This window comes from Cryptotermes secundus, unplaced genomic scaffold, assembly GCF_002891405.2.
Source record: "Cryptotermes secundus unplaced genomic scaffold, Csec_1.0 scaffold603, whole genome shotgun sequence".
Classification (NCBI taxonomy): domain Eukaryota; kingdom Metazoa; phylum Arthropoda; class Insecta; order Blattodea; family Kalotermitidae; genus Cryptotermes; species Cryptotermes secundus.
The window spans coordinates 583,306-605,591 of record NW_019721770.1 but is presented as its reverse complement, the minus strand read 5'-3'; the positions used below and the strand labels follow the sequence as shown (position 1 = coordinate 605,591).

General features: G+C 40.7%; 2 protein-coding genes across 6 annotated transcripts in view; one reads left to right on the top strand and one right to left on the bottom strand.

Moving 5' to 3' along the window:
* The first annotated feature begins 9,954 nt into the window (after nucleotides 1-9,954).
* Nucleotides 9,955-17,036, top strand: LOC111875735. The gene is made up of 2 exons (XM_023872217.2): nucleotides 9,955-9,991; nucleotides 14,157-17,036. The coding sequence occupies exons 1-2, from the start codon at nucleotides 9,974-9,976 to the stop codon at nucleotides 16,449-16,451; spliced, it is 2,313 nt and encodes a 770-aa protein (XP_023727985.2). The 5' UTR covers nucleotides 9,955-9,973; the 3' UTR covers nucleotides 16,452-17,036.
* LOC111875734 (sialin) overlaps nucleotides 11,838-22,286 on the bottom strand; it is a 40,181-nt gene continuing 29,732 nt past the window's right edge. For 2 of the 5 annotated variants that reach the window (XM_033750198.1, XM_033750201.1), the window contains one exon: nucleotides 21,058-21,743. In XM_033750198.1, coding sequence (XP_033606089.1) covers nucleotides 21,471-21,743 — 273 coding nt within the window. In that variant the 3' untranslated portion in view covers nucleotides 21,058-21,470. Of the gene's footprint in view, nucleotides 12,698-17,221; nucleotides 17,956-21,056; nucleotides 21,744-22,286 lie in introns of those variants that run through there. The other 3 variants (XM_033750199.1, XM_023872216.2, XM_033750200.1) reach the window with 3 other exon arrangements.

Below are 22,286 nucleotides of genomic sequence, written 5' to 3'. Positions count from 1 at the left end.
CGGGTTGAAACTTGCTGTAGTCTTGTCGGAACTTAGATACGAATCAATATCGAGTGTTACGTCACTGTCTCCTCTCACCTCAGCGGCCACTTTGGTCTGACCGGCAGATCTTCTGATTCTTCGTGTTCCCTTTCCTACTCCCTTTCTTTCTTTGCCTTTCTCCCTGTCATTCTATTACCTTCTACCTTTACTTTATTTCCTCTAGTATTGATTTCTTCCGTCTTTTCTCTTTTCTGTTCCATTCTTCTTTTCTATTCTCTTCCTTTCTTTATTTCTTCTCGACTTACTATCCTACGTATTTATTTTTATTTTTTATGACGCTCTTAATAGTACAACTATACAGTATGACCGACAAAGAACTCCGGAGTACTATTTATAAATTATTTATCCACAGCTTCAACATAAAAATTACTTGTTAACATAAGTTGTTAGAGAGTCTCTGTAAGTTCTACTACAATTTAGTTCAGTTCAATATGAGCACCACTGAGGGCCTACAGACATCGAAATGAAACTCCACTTCACCCTACACCCGAGAGAGCACATCCATAGACACCGCAGCGACAGTCTCTGTAGTCCCTCGGAGCAAATCGGGAAGAGGCTCTACCCTTTATCTGTGCACGGTGTCTTTGATGTAGCTCCAGAAGAAGAAGTCCATGAAAGTTGAGTCAGGACTCAGTTAGGCCCAATTACTCGACCTTCCCCTGCAGATCCTTTGACCAGGAAATCGTTCTTCCTGAGCAGTGCGAACAATGGCACCATAACGGGCTGGTACACCATCTTGTTGTAAAGCAGTTGTAGCTGAAGCTGAACGCCCCATTTTCCCAAAAGATGGCGCAGCAGTCGCCTCCAGAATACAAGTCAGAAGCCTTAAGCCAACTTGCTCGGATTCTCTGTTTCATTTCTTCTTCTTCTTCTTCTTCTTCTTCTTCTTCTTCCTTGTTTCCCTGTTTTCTTCGCTTGTTCCTAATTCTTTTTTTTTCTCGTTTCGTTTCTACTTCCCGCCCTATCCTTTTTTTTCCATTTTTTCTACCTCTGTGTCTTAATCCTTCATTAATTTTGCCAGTTCACTCTTTTCTGTATTGTTGTCTTTCTATGCTTCTCCTTTTTGTCTTATTCATAAGTCATTTTTTTCTTCAATCACACTTAACTTCTTTTCTCCAAATATTGTTCTTGCGCACCTGTGTTCAAACATCCATAAGCCTGTTTTCTTTTACTTATTCATTAACGTCACCCATTTGTAGATTTTCGAAAATGCAATTTTTGGGGACTCCCATATTAAAAACTCGAAACTGTTATCATACCTATTGAAAATTTCACATTGGTTCCATAATTAAAATTAAAGTCACCCTCTCGCATTTTTTCTTTTGGCGCTAATTTGGGCCTAGGCCTACTACCGTGTTTATTGTTACATATGATTACATATTTTAATTCATATAAATAATTGACTCGATGTAAATCATCTAGCACAAAGCCAGTTGATATTTCAACAGGAGGTAATTAGAAACAAACTTCATAAAAAAAAACTAACCTCAGTAACTTGAAATATTTTGGATAGACAGCAAACAAGACACTAACTTGATGCACTAAGCTGTTCAACTTTGCAGAACATTTTATTTTCTCACAAAATTGCAACTTCAATATTGACTGCAACATATAGTCCACTGCTCCCACCTTCTGCTTCTATCCGCAACTATTTTCTAACTTACACGAAGGAAAACACAGAAAGAGAGAAGAGCAGCCTTCTTTGCTGACCTTTAGCATTTAACGAATTTATTGTTTTAAATTATTTAATAATACGTAACTACAGCTTGACAACGTACTCTGTCAAAACATCAGNATCACATTTACTAAATACTCGTAATATATTGAGTAGATTGTAAATACACAGGAAATCAAAAATATAAAAAAAAATTATTTAATAATACGTAACTACAGCTTGACAACATACTCTGTCAAAACATCATTCCCTTTTGACGGTAAGATCCGGGACATTAGAGCAAGCTATACAGCTGTCACACAAGCATGTACATTACAAGTTTTTACACGCCGTCTCTATATTGGAAACAAGTAGTCTTAAGATACACAGAGTGTCCGTAATTCCCTTATCTGTTTCCTTAAGGCGGAAAATACGAGTATCTTCATAGCGTGTATCCTGTTGTGTAATGCGAACATGTGCATATACGAGTATAGTAGTTGTGTTAAACAGTCATCACAACAAATGTATACTCGCTTTTAATGTTCACAATTAAACTTTTATTTTGCTACACGTTTCTGTCACATAGGACCATCATCAGGCAGTTAATATGGAATATGTATAGTCATTGAATTACTGATATGGATCCATACCAGTGTAACTTGTCATATTACATGATGATAGAAATTTTGCTAAAGTTATTAGAATTAAGTACATAAAAGATACATTTAAAACATTTATCTAGGATATATGAAAACTGTAGAAAAGTATGTTGATTATGTATTACAAAATATTAAATTATTATCACTTTTAAATATTATTAAAACCTAAGTTATTAAGCTAAGATATTAAGTTGTTATTGGTTCAATGTAGACTCTACAACAAACCAATGCACAGTGTAGAACATATCTAACATATAAATGCCTAGAGTAGAAAACGTATACATCATATTAATAATAACGTAATAACACAATACATATCGGGAAATATACGTAGCCAAAGCATCACACATTCATAACAACATACATATCATTGACACTGCTGAGCTTCACGACCTGGTTCTACTACGTGGATGCTTCTAACAACAGGGATCTACCAATCACATACTATGCCTCATACTACACTCTAGCACCTGAACCTTATGATTATCTTGGCATATATGCTCTTAATCTCTTGATAACTCAATAAGATTTAATAATATTTTATATTATAATCAACATAATTGTGTACACTTTTAATATATCCTACATACAGGTTATAAATATATTATATATTTTATTTTAATATTTATTACCAATTTCAGGCAAAAAGTTTCTGCTGTCATATAATATGACATGTTGCACTAATATGGATCAATATTAGTAACGCAGTGACTAGACTTATTGTATATTAACTGCCTGATGATGGTCCTAGGTGACTTAAAACTGTACCAAAATAAAAGTTTAATTGTAAACATTGTATATATATATATATATATGGAAGATACGAAATTATTTGTCAGGAGGCCGAGGCTTGCGAAACTTTCCTCTGATTTCTTTGTGCTGCTTCCCTTGTATTCATTACAAATCTAGTACCGGATAAGGAAGTTAATATTATTGTAATAAGTTAGAATCGGATATACCGGACGTTGTGTGCTTCATCGGACTGAGGACTTAACTATAGAACGTTTCAATGAGAGAATGCTGGCTCCAACCGAAATGTAGTGGTGATTGCACCTGTTGACTAAGAGCAGGGAACCGACAAGTCTGTGGGACTAGAGTTAACCTAGTTTCATCTCACCAAAGATCAAAATAACGAAAATAGTTAATTACATGCGTCTCCATTTTATTGTATTCTTGGCGTAATGTAAAACTAAGAGCTCTGTGACTTACTTCACCCCCTGGGAATTAGGTTCCTGTTGTGAACTCTTTATTCATGAAGGTTCTATCTTGAAGAATTAATCTCTGTCTTGGCTGATTATGTAATGTCTCTAGTACATACGTAAGAGCAACAACAACGGTATCCGCGTACCGAACAAGGAATGCTAATTGACAAACACTTTCTGCCCTAAACTGCGTTCCTACTAGTGTAAACATAACCTATATCGTGACACATACGTTATTTCGTGATACAACGCTCTAGATTCAACACGAAGTTATGTATTGTTCTACAATTAGTTTTAACACCACTACACTACACTCTGTCTACATAAAATTCTAAAATTTGTGGAACACGTACATAAATCCGCAGCGAATTTATATATCGTGACATGAAATTGCGTATGTTGCAAAATTGGGTAGGCTTATCTATAAGGACATGTTTGAAAAAAATATTAATTGCACAAACTGTATAAAATCAATTTATTTAGGAAATTGGCCCCGTGCCCGATTGTCAGTCAGCTGGTATTTCAATTTATTCCATTTAATTCTTTAATAGGTTGGTTGATTGCCATTTGGTCAGTCTGTGAGTTGGTTGAATAGCTTCTTAGGTATTTAGTAAGTTATTTTGTAATTCAGTTAGTTATACAATCAATCTATTGTCATGTCGCCCAGTGTGTTAGTTAGTTAGTTAGTTAGTTAGACAGTTACCGGGATTGCACAGAGCAATAACGCAGACATTTCCCAGAAGTCTAGTAAAGAAACGTTTCTAGAAGTAAATATAGATGTTTATGTAGGGTTAATAATACTGATACAAAATCAAAATAGGCATGAAGCTTGATCTATGACAAAACGTTAAAATGTGTTTTCAGTTTATTTAATTAATCATCACGACATATACGTGTAATTTTCTCCTGGGGTGTAGGCATAGCTCCATGCATTCTTAACATAGTCTTTAGGTGGAGGTTAATAGACTGTTTCACGCTCAGCGACTTTACTTAGGAAAAGGGAATCAGGTACCTACTGAAAAGGAAGTCGCATGGGCCCCAGACCCGGTCTGGGCGGTACGGAGAATATATCTTCTCTATTGTGGGCATCAAACCCCGACTATTCAGGCATGCAGCCCATGGCCCAGTCATTATAAGGCATAAAATAAATAGATTGAGAATGTCTCAAAATATAATAGTAGGAACGAACATAAAAAAATATGAATGAGATTCGTGATTAAATTCTGAGAAGGGTAAATTCTGAAAAAAAAAATAGACTTACTAATTTCGAAAACTGTCACCACAGAATCTACTTTCCAAACGCTGAATGTGCAAAATCATTTTTTGCACATTCAGTGTACTCGTATATATGTCAAACTCCGTCTCTTGCTTAGAAGAAACAACCCAAATGACAAGAGTTTGAATGTGAAATACTCAAGAAAATGTGTGGACCTAAGGAATTTAAAGTGGCTAATGTATGATGTTATACTCGCGTAAGGATCGAATTTGTGATTTATTCATTTCACCTAGAATTTTACGATAGTGAAATCTAGGAGGCTTACATGGTCTCAGAACGAATCTAGGATGGGCAAGACTAGAATTTCATACATTTGTTTAGATTTTTAGGTAAGCTCAGTTCGAAGGTGGAGGAGGGTATGGGAGGAGAACATTAATTCAGACGTTAGGAAGATGGGTAAGACGAGAAGTGGGTGGAACTAGACCAGGATATTGTCGAATAGCTTACTTGATTATTAGTGTGTTGAATCATCTCGTTTTGCTACCAGAGTTAGTTAGGCAAAGACAGAGTTCTGTTCTTTAAAGAGAGTCTTAATCATTTACTGTCTATTAGAGGACGCTGTCAGTATCAGATTAGGCCTATGTGGCTTCGAATGGGCTTGAGATTAGTTAATAACTAACTGGAAAGACTATCGAAGGAACTGATCGTGGCTGAATTTGTGGTACTATACAGGCACTTTATGGAGGGACTGAGAGAAGCCACGAAATATTTCAGCCAGGATACTCGGTGTCGCGTCCGAGAATCGAATTGGGCATTTCTCACTCAGAGACCTTACCGCCTGAGCTAACTCGGTCGATTTCAATGACGACTGTATAAGCTTAATATAAAGTGCATTTCAGTGAATGAGTGAATGAATTAATTGACAACCGTTAAGCTATAAATGTATATGGATTTATACATCCACTCCCCCATACGTCTTAATGGCGTAGTGTTTAATTCGTTGAGCGCAGGGACAATTTTACCTTTACCTTTAAGCTGTAAATGTGGTTGTACAACGTTACATTAGTAAGCGAATAAAATGAACTATGTGAAATAAAGTTCCAAACGACTAAAAAAATACTTAATAAATTTCTTTATATCTGTTACGTGACTATAAATTGCTAACATTTCGAAAAGGACGAAACATATGTCAATGTTAACAAACATTTGTCAAAGGAAAATAGTAAGTGACCATGCGGATAATGCATCACTAAAGTTAAAGTGACCGGTCACGGTAGCCGAGCGGTCTAAAGCATGTACTGTCTTCGCTCGCTTGGAAACCGGGATCGTGTGTTCGAATCCCACTCAGGGCATGGATGTTTAGTTTGTGTGTGTGCGTTTCTATGTGTTTGTGTACAGGTAGAGGCCTTGCGACGAGCTGATCACCCGCCCAAGGAGTCCTACCGAATGTTTAAGATCTAGAAAAACCGAAGTGAACGGAGAAGTTCATGGAGGTAGGCCTAGGCCCACTGGGGCTGTAGTGCCAAAAAAAAAAGAAAGTTAAAGTTGTTCCTGTGTTAAACTAATTAAGCACTACACCATGAAGATGTATGAGAGAGTGGATGTATAGATCCACATTTTCTTAACCTTGGCATTAAGTTCACGCCCCGGCCGCTTTACCCTTGGGGAAAGAGTCCCGATTACCCATTGGATACGAGGTTGGGTGAACCCCAGGGAGAAGAGAAAATTCTTGACCCTACCGGGACTACCCTACTTGTCCTTCCAGTCCGTAGCTAGTCGCTCTACCGACTACGCTATCCGTGCTCCCAAGTATCAAATAGTAGTAGCCGGTAGTAGCTATATGAAATAAATTTGTGCTTGTACCAAGATATTATGCCATATATCCATTTCGGCAACACATGTAGGTAAATCTCTGCGATTTTACGGGAAATAGGGCTGTGCCAGTAAACAACTTCCGACGTTTAGGCAGTAATGTACTTAACTTGGCATTTATCTATGCCACTGATAATCATTGTACTTAGAGACATAACCTGGTTTATATTAGATCCTTTTAATAAAGGAAATTTTATGATGAACTTATCTCATTTAATCTAATGTTTTCTTTACTGTTTCTTCCTAACGTTACAGATTCATACTTTGTAAATCAATATATTGACTAGGTTACGGGATGACCGATTTCGATCCTCGACAGAAGCAAGAGATACTGCTCCTTCACAGCCTCCAGACTAACTCTGGGGCCTACACAGTCTTCTATCCAATGGGCACGGTGCATTCTTTCCCGGGGGAAAAAGCATCTGAGCATGAAAATGACCACTCATTTCCGTCTAGAATGCTTGGAGCTACATGTCTACTCCCCATACGTCTTCATAGTATGGTGCTTTAATAGACACAAGGACTACTTTATTAACGAGCCATTACTAACTCAGATTTCTCCGCGTGGAAGCGAGTTACAATACCTCTGCAGTAACCCTGCGAGTAGCAGAAGGCGACGAAGATGAAACTTGGTTCCTGAGAGTTCAACTTGTCCACCCTGTTCCTGGAGGAGAGAAATACAGAGATGTGGCCATCCAGTTTGGGGGTTGGAAGCAAAGACCTTGCTCTGTAAAAGAATTGTAGTTGCGAAATCCAAAAAAATTAAAACCGGATAATCTAATTAAAGGCAAATCTGGCAGAATCTTGTAAGGAAAGTCATGGCTCAAAAACGGCTGTTTACAGATGATGATGATGATTATGATGACTAGCTCAGATTATAGAGAGCTGAATAATAGGTTCATTAAATAATTGCAAAAATATGCAAGGAAGCCGTTGAAGCCTAATATAATTCATTATCGTAATATTGCGTGGAGGAACTGAGAAGAAACAGCTGGTCTTTAGGCCAGGTTTGAGCCCGGGGACTCCCAGATGCTAAGTAGGAATTCCACCACTCGACTGCGACGTAAGATTGGGAAATATGTTACCGGCGGGAATCAAATATTACTTACCAGAAAATTATTAAATGTTTGCCTTAGCTACATCTTTCATTGCTACAAAAGCAGGGTGGAACCTGCCCTGATTCAATAAAGTGTCCAGTGCATAGGCCGTTGGTAATAACGCTCTCCACTCCCATACAGTTTACAAACCACCGTTCACCATATTGGTTATCACTTCTGTTTTGTAACTTGGAGATTTCCGCTTCGAATCTCAGCCGAAAAATCACCTATCCCCAAACATATATTTCGTGATTTTCTCAGTTACTCCAGATAATACTTGGATAGCATCATTGAGTTCATTCCTTCCAGATTATTAACAATTCATAACGCATGCTATTTTTAATTCGACGCTACATAATCTCAGCGTTCGTCGTAGTATTTTAAATTAGTCAACAAACAAACAACCTAAGTTAAACAGGATCAAACTTGCTCCCAGTATGTGTCAGATTGTTCATAAGGTCATTAGATTGATCCCAGACTTGTTCTGACTGAGGTGCAGAAGTAGTTGTATTTAGTCACCGTGGTGCGTCCTCCGGTTGCGGATGGACGAGATAGCTTCAGGATAGAAATGATAGCTGGATCAAAAGTAGTAATAGACAACTTATAGGCTGCACCATAGCTCAAGCGGTTAGTCGCTGGCTTCCCACAGCGGCGGCCCGGGTTCGATTCCGGGTCTGGTGAAGTGGGATTTGTGGTGGACAAAGTGGCGCTGGGGCGGGTTTTCTCCGAGTACTTCAGTTTCCCCTGCCAATCTTCATTCCAGCAAAGTCTCCATCATCATAATGATCCGGGGCAGGCAACAATAGGCCAATCAGTGGCCGCCGTGCCGTGTGAACCCAGTTGGACTCCACCCCCCAATAAGCGAATTAAAAAAAAAAACAGGAAGCTTTAAATCTGAACATTTCCGTTAATACGAGAGAATTTTTTAGGTTATCTCACTTTGGGGTCTCTTCGTTTGATGAAGGACGCCGCCTTCTGCCCACGGAGGCCCAGGTTTAACACCGGGTGACTTTACGTGAGCTTTACTGTGCAGCAACTGGCACTGAAAAATGGTTTGCATCCGGTTTCTCTGCCAATTGTTCTTCCAAAATTGCTCCACACTTATCTATCACCATCCACCTCCCTCCTGAATCAGGTTTTGATCTGTTACAGTCGTCCCCAAATATCTGAACTGTGCCACATTTTCAAAACATATCTTACCTATCTTTACGTCATGATTCTGCCCTGCATTTTGGTGACGAGACCGCAACATATACGCAGTTTTCCCTCTGTTTACTTCTTGACCAATCTCCTTACTAGCGTCAATTAAAGTTTGTGTATTTCTCTTTATTTCTTTTTCCTTGGCACTACAGCCCCAGTGGGCCTAGGCCTACCTCCATGAACTCGGTTCACTTCGGTTTTTCTAGATCTTACACATACGGTAGGACTCCTTGGGCGAGTGATCAGCTCGCCGCAAGGCCTCTACCTGTACACAAACACAGAAAAACGCACACAAACATCCATGCCCTGAGTGGGATTCGAACCCGCGATCCCGGCTTTCGAGTGAGCGAAGACAGTGCATTTCTTAGACCGCTCGGCTACCGTGGCCGGCATTTCTCTTTATGGTATCTATATTTTACCCAGTAGATTCACATAATCAGCATGGACCAACAGCTGATGTGTCCCGTTTAATTTCAATCCCACAGTGCAACTGCTCCACGCCTGTATTGAACCTGATATTAGTCACATCCTTAGTGTAACTGAATATATATGAATACGTATACAACATCCTGAATTGCATGTTACATCTCTTTCTAAAGTTTACTGGTCACAACAAAATGCCTGACACTGCGAGTGAAGTTCGTTTTTGCCGGGCTCTTTAACCTGTCACATTGTAAGAAATGTTCAGGAAATTCTCCGGAAAGTGAAACCGCTTGTTTATGAGCCAGTTTTGTTTTGCAACTGTCGTATACACAAAAACTACGCAAGTCCTGGGAATGTATTATATACTTACGTGTGTTATGAGTGCAGGTCGTTATAGGTGCGTAACAATGGGCCCATACAGTTCTTTTTTCTTGTGCAAAGATAATAAACACTTTCACTGTCTCACGAACTCCCGGAGGGGGTTGTGCTCCCCTGAGCCCCACCTTGTCAAGGTTAGGGCCCCTCTGCAAGGCAGACTATATAGCGGACCCTCAGTCACCCCCACTTAACAGTCTGGAGCTGTGTATTCCTCAGCAACAAGGGATACTATGAAGATTAGCTGCAAGGTACGTGCTCAATAGTTGTGCCCGGTGCTTACGTTTAAGGGGGCAACAGAGGCTGCTTTAAATGTTCATTTGCTGCAGATAGAAATTAAAGGTAACAGGGCACAGCTACAGGTGCTACAGACCTTCTGCACTACATGGAGCAGAATTCTGTTATTAATAATATCGACCGCCACGATGTGTATTACAAAGCACAGTTGAATAAATTACAGTAATTTCGGGTTATGAGAGGCTATTCCTTTCCATGAGAACAGCCTTAAAACTTAAGGTGTATCCATGGTACTTCCTACCCGTGGAACGTTAACTGTTAAAATTTTACGTGTAAATACTATAACCACGATTAACAAATCATTTATAAAACATAAAGTAGTTTATATAATTAACTAACAAATAAAAAATTATGTATCAGGAGAATATATTTCACAAAAATACATTTTTCTTTCATAATTTATAAATTAATACGTGCCTTATACACCGAGTAATAAGGTGTGTTGCCATTGCACTTTGTTAGTAATATCGCCTGTAAATGTGAACTATAACATGAGTAAAGTACAAAAGAAATCCATATATCATTTTAGTCAAACATGAAACCCGAATAAATTATGCCAGTCCACTAAAAAACGTTACATAAGGATCAAATATATTTTTATCGCCTTTCTACGGTACAAATTTTATTATAATCTAAAATAATTATGTGTCATATTTCTGTGAGAGACAGGACAATATATTTTCTTGTTTCCACACCGTCTTCATTGTTCTGGGACCAAAGCGTTAACGGTCCTGACTTGAATCCGGGAAGTTGCCGAATCTGTGCCAGGATATGAGCTATTCTGAGGTTTTGTGGATTTCCTCAGTCCTTCTAGGCGAATCCCCAGAGAATATCATATACTAGGACAATCATCCATATCATTCGACGCGTTGTATATGTAGCAAAGGGAACATATGTCTATGTAATGAACCCATATCAAGAGTGTAATGATTTAAAATTTCAAAAACTAAATTTAGAAAAAAATGCGTACCTCATGGGGTGTACACTTTAGCATGTTTCCGAATTTTTAAAATTATTGTTGTATTTATATAAATTATGCTTTAACAATATGGTATAATATAAATAAAATTATTGCGATCATCGGTGTGGGTTTCGACTTAACAGGTCAGCTACTTATACGACTTTCCATCTTCTTCAGATACTGGAGAAAAAATGGGAGTACAATGAGACAGTACAACAGCAATTCATAGACTTCAAGAAAGCCTATGATTCAGTTAGAAGGGAAGTATTCTACAATATCCTCACAGCCTTCAGGTTCCACAAAAACTGGAAGGTTATTCAATAGCTGCACAAAAATGGTTCAGCTCCATGTAGTTAGCTTTAGTTAGTTGTGGTTTAATAATGGAACAATTAAAGCAATTACTAACGGACGGACTTAAGGCTATCTAATCTGATCAGCTGAAAGCACCTTTAAATAAACAGACAAATAAACAAGGAAAGGACCAATGTTTCTCAAAATTAAATTGACCAACAAAATTCAGTAAATATATTATACCAAACATAATCTCCATCCACTTCAGGATTTGAAAGGAAATTATACGGACACACGGAGTTGTTCATTATAAATTCAACCCATGCACTACATACAAAGAAAGCACAGGTGTAGAATTAGTATTTCTTAATATATCTTGACCATTTTATGTAACCTAAACGTATTATTTTATCAGGCATATACTCCNTCAAGAAAGCCTATGATTCAGTTAGAAGGGAAGTATTCTACAATATCCTCACAGCCTTCAGGTTCCACAAAAACTGGAAGGTTATTCAATAGCTGCACAAAAATGGTTCAGCTCCATGTAGTTAGCTTTAGTTAGTTGTGGTTTAATAATGGAACAATTAAAGCAATTACTAACGGACGGACTTAAGGCTATCTAATCTGATCAGCTGAAAGCACCTTTAAATAAACAGACAAATAAACAAGGAAAGGACCAATGTTTCTCAAAATTAAATTGACCAACAAAATTCAGTAAATATATTATACCAAACATAATCTCCATCCACTTCAGGATTTGAAAGGAAATTATACGGACACACGGATTTGTTCTTTATAAATTCATCCCATGCACTACATACAAAGAAAGCACAGATGTAGAATTAGTATTTCTTAATATATCTTGCCCATTTTATGTAACCTAAACGTATTATTTTATCAGGCATATACTCTCAATGGGCCCATCACAGTGGCCGCATGTTCTAAGGTATGCACTGTTTTCACTGGCTCGAAAGCAGGGTTCGTGGTTTCGAATTCCACTCGAGGCATGAATGTTGGTGTGTGCGTTTATTCTGTGTTTGTGTTGTTCTGTGTGTATTTAGCGGCCTTACGGTGGGTTGATTACTCGTCCAAGGTGTCCTCCCGTATGTGTAAAAACGATTACGAAACTGAAGAAGAGGCCAGAGCCAACAATGGGCTGTAGAGTCATTGTTGACTAAATGAATGAAGGATGTGTGAAGAATGAATGAATGAATACTACCAACTGTGTTCAATTTTACTCGAGTACTCACAGTCACTCACATGAACCATAGTTCTAACCATGACAAATATAAAGGCAAGAGTCCTAACAGAAACTGGCTTAAATATTCTCTCTCTGTGTGGTCCACCGATGTCTTCTCTTACTTCTTGCACTTTTAGCGAAAGTGTCCTTTCTTGATTGGGATATTTCCTAAAATAAAGTGGACAGAAGAAGTTAAAATGTCTATTTCGTACACCACATATATTCTATAAACTCTTTTGTAATGTTTGTAACCATAAAAACTACGTGGCCTGTAGTCCTCAGGCGAATTATACCGATAGAGCGAACACCGCTTTTAGGCGAAGTTAGTGCAGATTTTCTGAGAAGTAGTCTGCCTGGAACGGGGTACACTTAGCCTCGTGAGGATAATTGAGGAGCTATTTCAAGGAAATAGCTGCTCCGGTGTAGAAACCCAAGATTGACGGCCGTGAGGATACGTCGCGCTGACTACGCGACATCCTCTAACAGCAAACGTTGGCGCTTGTAACCATATTAAATTAATGTTCTACACACATCTTTGATAAACTTAATAAACAGTAGCTAATAACAACATTAACCTCTTCCTTTAAATACCAATACTAGCATATTGCAAGAAACAAACACTGAATTATTCTTGTCATTTTAGTTATGGTTCTAGAAAGGATGCCGTCTTATGTTTTCTATTATTTATAATCCAGAAGCAACTTGATTATAGGTTTATCAAGTTGAAAGTGGATTGCTTCATACGTTAAATCATATATAGTTACCTGTCGATAAAGGCCGCGCCATAGCTCAAGCGGTTAGTCGCTGGCTTCACACCGCGGCGGCCCAGGTTTGATCCCGGGTCTGGTCAAGTGGGATTTATGGTGGACAAAGTGGCGCTGGGGCAGGTTTTCTCCGAGTACTTCGGTTTCCCCTGCCAATCTTCATTCCACCAATTGCTCCACAATCACCCTCACCTATCATCTGGGGCTGGTACAATAGGCCAGAAGTGGCCGCAGTACAAGGAACTTTGTCCCACCCCACTAGCAGTAACAATACCTGTTGACAAAAGAGCTCTGGATATACAGATATGTCGCCTTACACATAACCGTAAGCCCCAAAGCAAGCGCCACAGACGCCGTGTGGAAAGAAATTTGGAGAGAGAAAAGGATGATATTAGTTTTGTAGATGATAATACACTTTCTATGCCAAAGGTTCAGGGTGTTTTGTTTCTGCGTGTTCTGCTGCGGGCACCCCAGCATTTCTCTGATACTTAATTTCAAAATTTTCCTTAATTCTGATATCCAAAGTTTTCATTCAGTTTTCAGTTTCAGTCCCAATCACTATTGATATGTCAGAAACCCAACCTGAGACCCAAATAAATGTTTCAACTCTATTCTAAGTCATCCCTTTCTGAGGTGATATTAATTTCACTTTCTGTGCTGCATTTCGGCCGTAACGTATAACTTTATAACTTTTAAAAGTTCATAAATATTTGTCTTGAACGGCCAAAAAATAGACTACAACATTTTCATTCAAATGAGCAGATCCAAGAATAGTTTAGACACCAAATTAACTATGTTTATCAATTAGATATCCCTATAATATCATAGAAAGTGTTAATACAGGAGAGGTGTTTATTTGCCAGGTGATATTTGCAGCAGCATCATGGTGGCTTGTTATGACTTCTTGCTGCTGTGCTGCAGTGACAGCGGCTGAGGTCCAGGAAGAGTCACCAGAACAAGATGTCCAGTCTCAACAACAAGTCGCAATTCTTAAGCAGATTAACCGCGTAAATGATGACGGATCCTACACATTCGGATACGAAGCCGCAGACGGAAGCTTCAAGATTGAAACACGTGATGTGCTGGGTAATGTGAAGGGTATGTTTGGATTTATAGATGAGTCGGGGGAGCTGAAGAGAGTCTCTTACTCTGCCAGCAACAACACGGGATTCCAAGCCAACGGTAACCTACCCACCGTCATAGTGGGAGAAGATAAGCAAAAAGTAACCATTCGGAGCCAGCCTCCAGCACCACCATTACTGTACCAGCAGATTATCCGGCCATTGGTAACTACCCGCCGATCGCCATTGGTGCATGACTCGACCACGACAACAGAACAAACTCTGGACTCCACCACTCGAAGGCCAGTCCTCCTTTATGCGCAGACTCTGGCCCCAGCGAGTGTTTCAGAGACTCCAGAACCAGTGACTAAGGCCGCTGTTATCCAAACAATCCCCAGATCTCGCCGACCTCAAGAGATCCCTAGCTCAACAGAGAGGCCATCAGGACCAACAACAACCAGAAGACCTCTGCAACTATATGGTCAGTATATCCGTCAGCATCCAGGAATACCTGGAGGACAGCCTGTGAGACAGATATTCGTAACGCAGGGTCCAGTCGACGAAGCAGTTGGTCGTGCAGAAGCTACATCCCCGCGACCGAATGAAGTAGTTTACGGTCATTATATCAGTCCTACCCATTCAGCTGCCAGCACAACACCATCCACACAGCTGCTGAGGCGAGTTGTGCTCGCTCGGAGACCTTCTGACATAACAGAACCGCCTATTTCGTTGGTGCAGTTGAAGCAGTCGCAGGAGGGCAAGGAGAGTAAAGACGAAGATGGAGCAGCGAAAGGAAAGGCGTTGAGGAGACAGCTTGCCCAGGATAGAGGACTGAATTTCAACCCAGGAGTTCAGACACCGCCACAAGGTGCACGAGTGCGCCAGTCTGGAACTGACGACACAGGTGACGTTTACGGTGGTTCAGTGGGAGGTAGCCCACGACCCATACCTGCTGTCCCATTCCGGTCTTTCTTCATTCCAGTACAATCCCGCGCTGTCCAGAGTGCCCTATTACAAAGTCAGTTACTTCAGGATTTAGCAGGCACTAGACAGAGACCGGGATATCCTCAGGACGATATTCCACCTGGAGCTATACCATCAGATTTTGGTGGAGCTGTCAGAATACCTCTCGGAGTTATACGTGGAGGGGTCCTGGACCCCAGAATTCCACCAGGAGCTTTCCAGTACGCAGGGCCCAATTATCAGTATCCTCCTCAGGGACCTGACTCCGACCTTCAGGAGCAGCTCCTACAGCTCCTGATGGGCCGACAACAGCCACGTCAACCACCTTATATTGACGATTATCAATACCGTCAACAGAGCGCAGTGCCAGCACTTACGCCATTCCAGATAGCATTGATGATGACCCTGGGAGAAAATATTCCTCCAGACCTTCTGGATGATCCTTATCAACAGAATGTAAACAGGCAACAGCCAGTTTATGGCCCTCGGCAACCACAATACAACCGCCAAAATATTCCTTACCCCATTCCTTATCCTCCACAACAAGGACAGTACGTTAACCCACAAGCAGCTTATTCCCCACAGCAAGGGCCTTACAGCCAACAAATACCTTATAATCAGGCCTTACCATATGATCCTCAGCTCTATCAGCAGCCTTACACAAGCAACTACCAAAATCCAGTTCCCTATTTGGGTCGGTTACCGTACCACATAAGAAGACGGCTACGTTATCGACCGCAGCCAGTGTACTCCCAGCAGCTTCCTTATGCTAACGACCAGACGGCTCCTCAGGATTATTATCAACAGCCTATATCATATCCTGGACGCAACCCGCAGGTCGGATATTCTCAGGATTTCCTACCTGACCAGTACCGTGACGCGCTGATCCTGCAAATGCTCCTAGCTGTTCGAGCAGCACAGCAGCAAGGAAGAGGGCATCACAGGCCTATAGAACAGAATCCGAACATACAGGAACGGTCACAGTCTTACCTACCTCCGGCCAGCACGACAACAACAACTACAACTGTCAGGCCTCGAACTCTTGCCCCCGTGCGAAACGTCCAGATCCTTGACCCTGTAACTGAAGAAGTCACAGCCAAAAGGTCAACGGACATACCCTCCTCTCGGTCATGATCCGAACAATGCCAGTGTCCTTCCAAGCAGACTTGTTAAATAAAATTAGAGACATGCTGTAATGGTATTCTAACGCTGCTTAGGCTTTGGGATTGAGAACTGAGTTCATCTCCGTCCAATTTGTTTCATAAAATTTGTGTCACATTCAGTGAATTTGCAATGCTTGTTAGAGATAATATGATTATCATAAATATTCAATCATTTTAATCCTAGGATATTATTGCTTTACCTTGTTGTGCCCAGTTTTTATGTTCGCGTGAACGTAATGTAAACTAGGACAACGGATAACATTGCGGTCTTGTTTGAGACGAGGACTGATTGTAATGTACATATCAGTGTTTTCCGTACTATTTAAAAACTGATCGTGCTACATTGGATGAGCAGCCACAATAGCATAAATACAGATGAGCAGATGTAGAAACACTGTGCATTGAAAACGCCGTGGCAAAACAATTTTCGAAAGCGAAAAAGAAAAACAGGTCTGCGGGTAATATTCAGAGACAGAAGAAACCAATGAAGAACGTCGTCCTCTGGGATATGGCGCAGTGTAGATATTGTGTAAACCGACGTTTGGGATGAACGCGTCGCCTCCATCTTCAGCGTATAAAAATACACGTGCGAGGAACCAGCGTGGTGGTGGTGACTCAGTCTGCAACCACTGCTCACGCTGGTTCCTCACTCGAGTATTTTTCTATCCTGAAGACGGAGGAGACGCGTTCCTCCGAAACGTCTGTTTATAAATTATCTACACGGCGCCACATCCCAGAAGAAGGCATTCTCCATAGTCACCACCACGGAAACCTCAAATCTTACACAGAAGAAAACAAAGTTTGTTGTTATTTTAAATCATCCAGTCTATCCCAATTCACAGCTGAAATTCTATACCAGAGGTTTACAATCCGGCTTCAGAGACAGGCCGCTCACGTAAACATTTCCATGTTCATATTCTACAAAAATAAAAACAGCGGCTGTATTTATGTTCAAAATTTTAAGATGAATATTTCAGTCAAGAACAATTTTATTATCATTTTGAATGTAATAAATGTTTTAGATAAAAAGTTCTTGAGGGTAATACAGAAAGACCGAAATCGCAAGATCAGAACGACAACATTTGTTATTCCACTGTGCGACTACACGGAATGTGCGTTTTGTGTCATTATAAGTGATCTTCCAGGTAAGAAGATTGTTTTATTCACACTTAAACCTATTCATTAGGTTCTTTTACCAGTTCGTGAATAATATGTGACCAGAATTTTTACGTGCTTATATGAGGTATGAAACGAAGAAATCTACACTGTGATAGCAAAATAAAGAGTATTGTAAAGAAAGTTTCGACTACTAATTTGTGCTTTAAACTGACATCACTTTAGCGTCCTTCTTCGTGACACAGTAGGCATGACATGATTGGATCCGAAAGAAAACCGTCGGAGCGTAAGATCACAAATATCATATGAGAAAAAGTATGGTTTCTTCTTCCTTACAGATTGGGGCCTCCATTATAGCACTGAAAGAAAATAATATACAGAAAAATGACTTACCAAATAAAATGTTTTCTTATGTTTAAACAGTTAATTAGTCGAAATAACATTTCTACATTGACGATTTGTTACACCAAATTATCCTTCAGTGTTATCTGGTTGAAACACTTCTATTCCAAAAACAATACCTTGTGCTTATACATTAATGATTTAAACTCAACTTTTTGTGCGAAACGTACTTATCTAAAAACATATTAATAAAATCCAAAGCAAAAAATACCGGGAGATTTTCTGAGAACATGCCGCAGGTCGTTTGGCCGATCCGGGTGAAGGGACTCAAATTCCTTGCGTTATCCATTCCCCCAAGTCCCAGTTCGAAAGTCCAACAATCGACAAGCCCACACGCTACCAAACTACAATAAAACACGCTATGTTTACAGTAGATGCCGCAAATTCTCTCTGTTATTACGCGTGTACGTATTTCTTGCACATCGGCAAATGTTATCGAAGTGTATAAGTTCTTTTTGAGAAGAAACAACATATTGTGGCGTATTGGCTCTATGCAGAAACTACTGAGCCACAGAGGCCTCGGGGCACGCGCGCAACGGGAGAGTTGCGGATTGTATCGGCGGGTTGCTAGCCAAAGACGTTACAATATGTTGAAACTTGAAAATTGAAAATTTAAATCCTGCCTCTTGTGCAAGATTTCTGAGGGATTTCCAAGGAATATTCAAAATTAGCATCGAATTCGCCCAGCTTCTCCTCAGGTGATTATTAGTCTTTTCAATCCATTTCTCTCGCGACAAATAAAGGGTCTGTTTGTCTAAATTTACTTAAAACTTCATGAATAGTCTTGAATCGAAACGTAATGACAATTATGTAGGAAACTTCTCCTCTGTTTACATGCGGATATCATATATAAACTCAGGTTTTGATGTGTTACGTATGTAGCTTTTCGACACAAGAAGTTCGGCGGCTGACTGGCAGTCTCATGTAGTAGCAGGGGCTTCGGATTGCGATCGACAGGTTCATAATGAAGCTCTAGTTTCCGTGGCTGTTCAACGATTTACTGGGGCGATACTGAAGAGAAATTAAATGTGTATTGGCTATTTGCCTGTCGACAATACCATGAGTCCGGACAAGCTCGGTTTAAGTTGATGCAAGTAGCGTTGTGTACCTCCCGCTGGACCAGCCGAAAGATTTACGGCAGATCCTCAGATAAACTTTCTGTAGATCTCCAGATATATAATTAAGCCCACGGCAGTATATTCTTTCAACAGCTACTTGTTTTCATTTAGGCAAAGAATTCTCTCCTACATGGAACCAGGCATATTATCGTGTTAAATCTCACTCACCATCGGGCCGCATCCTGAAGTACTTGACCCATATCCCATCTACACTGTCCCTCTCTGTATGATTCATTTCTCATTTTCCACCCAAGTGGTCTCTTCTCTTGAGATGTGAGTCCCAGATCTGAGGAAACACTAGTTATTGGGCAGAAAACTCTGTAAAAATTATAAGGGAAAGCCTGAGTTCTAAAAGGCAAAGCTATCCCTGTAACAGGCCCTGGAGACCCATAAGTTTGTGAGACGTCGAGGCTCCCGCATTTTATTCACAATTTTCTCATAGATTGTGCTGAGGTTGTCAGCCTCACGAGCCAGCTGCAATTTACCTCCATGAAGATTCCTGGTACTCATTTCTGTTAGGGTTTGGGTCAACCTCAGGGCAATAGTGCGGCTGGAAGGATTAGGAAAATTGAAAAATCTACCTCATCGGGAATCGAACCCGTGATCTTCCGGCTTGTAGCATAGTGCCGCAACCAACTACGCTGCCGCATGCCCCACGGGAAAAATTATGGGCTTCAAATTTGTTTAAATATTTTCTTTTCAATATTGCGTATATTTCCAAAAGTTGGGCAAAATAATACATGTCTATATTGAAGTATTAGGTCAATTTAAAAAATCCAGTGACCTCATCGGGAATAAAACTCGCGACCTTCCGGCCTGTAGCATAGTGCTAGTGTAGTGCTAGGGTGTAACTCCTGGCCTGCTAATATACGAGTTAATTTCTCTAATATTTACTACATTAAAAATTCCTATTCCAATCTATGCGTAAAGAATAATTTTAATAATCTTGTTAATATTACACTCGTGTCTACTCCTATGACTCCCATGTGGTCTTTCCTCTTTAGAGGATCCGACCAAAATCATGGATATATTTCTACACTCCCCGCCCATCTCAACCTCCATGACTTGATCAACCTAATAATATTTTGTGGAGAACACACGTAATGAGTTTTCTTGCCACGCAATTTCCCCGGCCTCCTGTCATTCTCTTTTCCTTAAGTTCAAGTACTGACTCCTACACTCTATATTTTCAACGCCCCCCACCCTTCAATCCACGTTCTTATTTTAATATGAAAGACCAAATTAAATGCCCGTGGCAAAAAAGTCAAAAGAAATAAAGTTTTATTTATGTACATACAGTAATCTTTAAGCTTACAGATAGCGGACCGGCAGGCAAAATGTCTGAACTGAGAAGTAGCAAGTATTCCCCACATTTCACCTCTTAGTTACTTCATGAATTCGGCCGCGCCATAGCTCAAGCGGTTAGTCGCTGGTTTCCCATCGCGGCGGCCCGAGTTCGATCCCGGGTCTCGTCGAGTGGGATTTGTAGTGGACAAAGTGGCGCTGGGGCTGGTTTTCTCCGAGTACTTCGGTTTCCCTTGCCAATCTTCATTCCACCAATTGCTCCAGAATCACCCTCACCTATCATCTGGGGCTGGTACAGTAGGCCAGAAGTGGCCGCAGTACAAGGGACTTAGACCCACCCCACTTCCCCCCCCCTTGACACTACAGCCCCAGTGGGCCTAGGCCTACCTCCATGAACTTCTCCGTTCACTTCGGTTTTTCTAGATCTTAGACATACGGTAGGACTCCTTGGGCGGGTCATCAGCTCGTCGTAAGGCCTCTACCTGGACACAAACACAGAAAAACGCACACAAACATCCATGCCCTGAGTGAGATTCGAACCCACGATCCCGGCTTCCGAGCGAGCGAAGAAGTGCACGCCTTAGACCGCTCGGCTACCGTGACCGGCAAGTCCCACCCCACTAGCAATAAAAAAAATAATAATACTTCATGAATTGAATTTTTATTTGCTACTATTTTTCTCAAATGTTTGAAACTTGTCATATTCTCATGATTCCATCCTGCATCCTGATAACAAGACATGAACGTACTCGTAGAGATGTGTTTCTTTCTGTCTGCTGCTCACTTTCAGTCCTACCTCGTTAGTAGCCCCTAAAAGAGCGTCTATGTTTCTCCTTATGGTATTCTTGCGTTTCGCCGATAAATTAACATCGTGAGTTTAGATTTAAGGCATGTGTAGTCCATTCAATTCAAGTCTTCTCTGGAGACCAGACCACAATTTGTAGGAGTTTTCACTTCGAGCAAAACTAATCATTAATCACACACTTAACGAATGCAATGGCGTGTGCATTTTACGAGTCGTCCTTTATACTCACATTTCAGCAGCGAACTTACAACGCTGTAGTCATTGTGGCAGCTTTGGTTGTACTTGACGTTTCGGGAGGCTGCTGCGATACGGAGGCGGTGTCCACTACGACGCTCGATGCCGCTGTCTCTCTTTCCTCTGCTTCGTCTTCTGACGCTGGTTCCTGGGCAGCTGCCCGCTGATTGGGCGAGTAGTTCCACGGTTGGACAGAGCCACTGCCGATGGCCATGAAGACGGTCGCGGTGAATGCCAGAACAAACGCGGCCACTCCGAACACGAGACGCCATGACCCGGGCAGCTGCGCCGTAAGCACATAAGTGACATGAGAGGAAGGGATGTTGCGTGGACCGATTGAAACACGATCATGATAGATCTGTCCCTGCGTTTAATTTATTGAGCACTATATCATGAAGACATATGTAGGAGTGGAGGTATAGCTCCACTATTCTTGACCTCGGCACTAAATGGAGATGAGTGGTCAGTTTTACCATCTGGCCGCTTTACCCGCGGGGAACATGCCTCCGGTACCCTTTGAATAGGAGGCTGCGTGATCACCAGAGACAGTCGGAACGCTATGAAGCAAAGAAAAATCTCTTGCCTGTGTCGGGAGTCTAACCCCGGCCGTCCAGCTCGTAGTCTGTTGGTGCACCGACTGAGCTCCTATTTTGACTTGAACTCTAGATCTTACCAGACTTATATGTTAGGGACCGATCCACCTTAGCGTCCAACATAAACACGACATAAAAATATACACTTTTGTATAAGCTTTGAACAATTAAAGGGCTATTTCTTTGTTTATTTATCTATCTATTACTTATTAGAGGCTCCGTTTCGTGTTTTC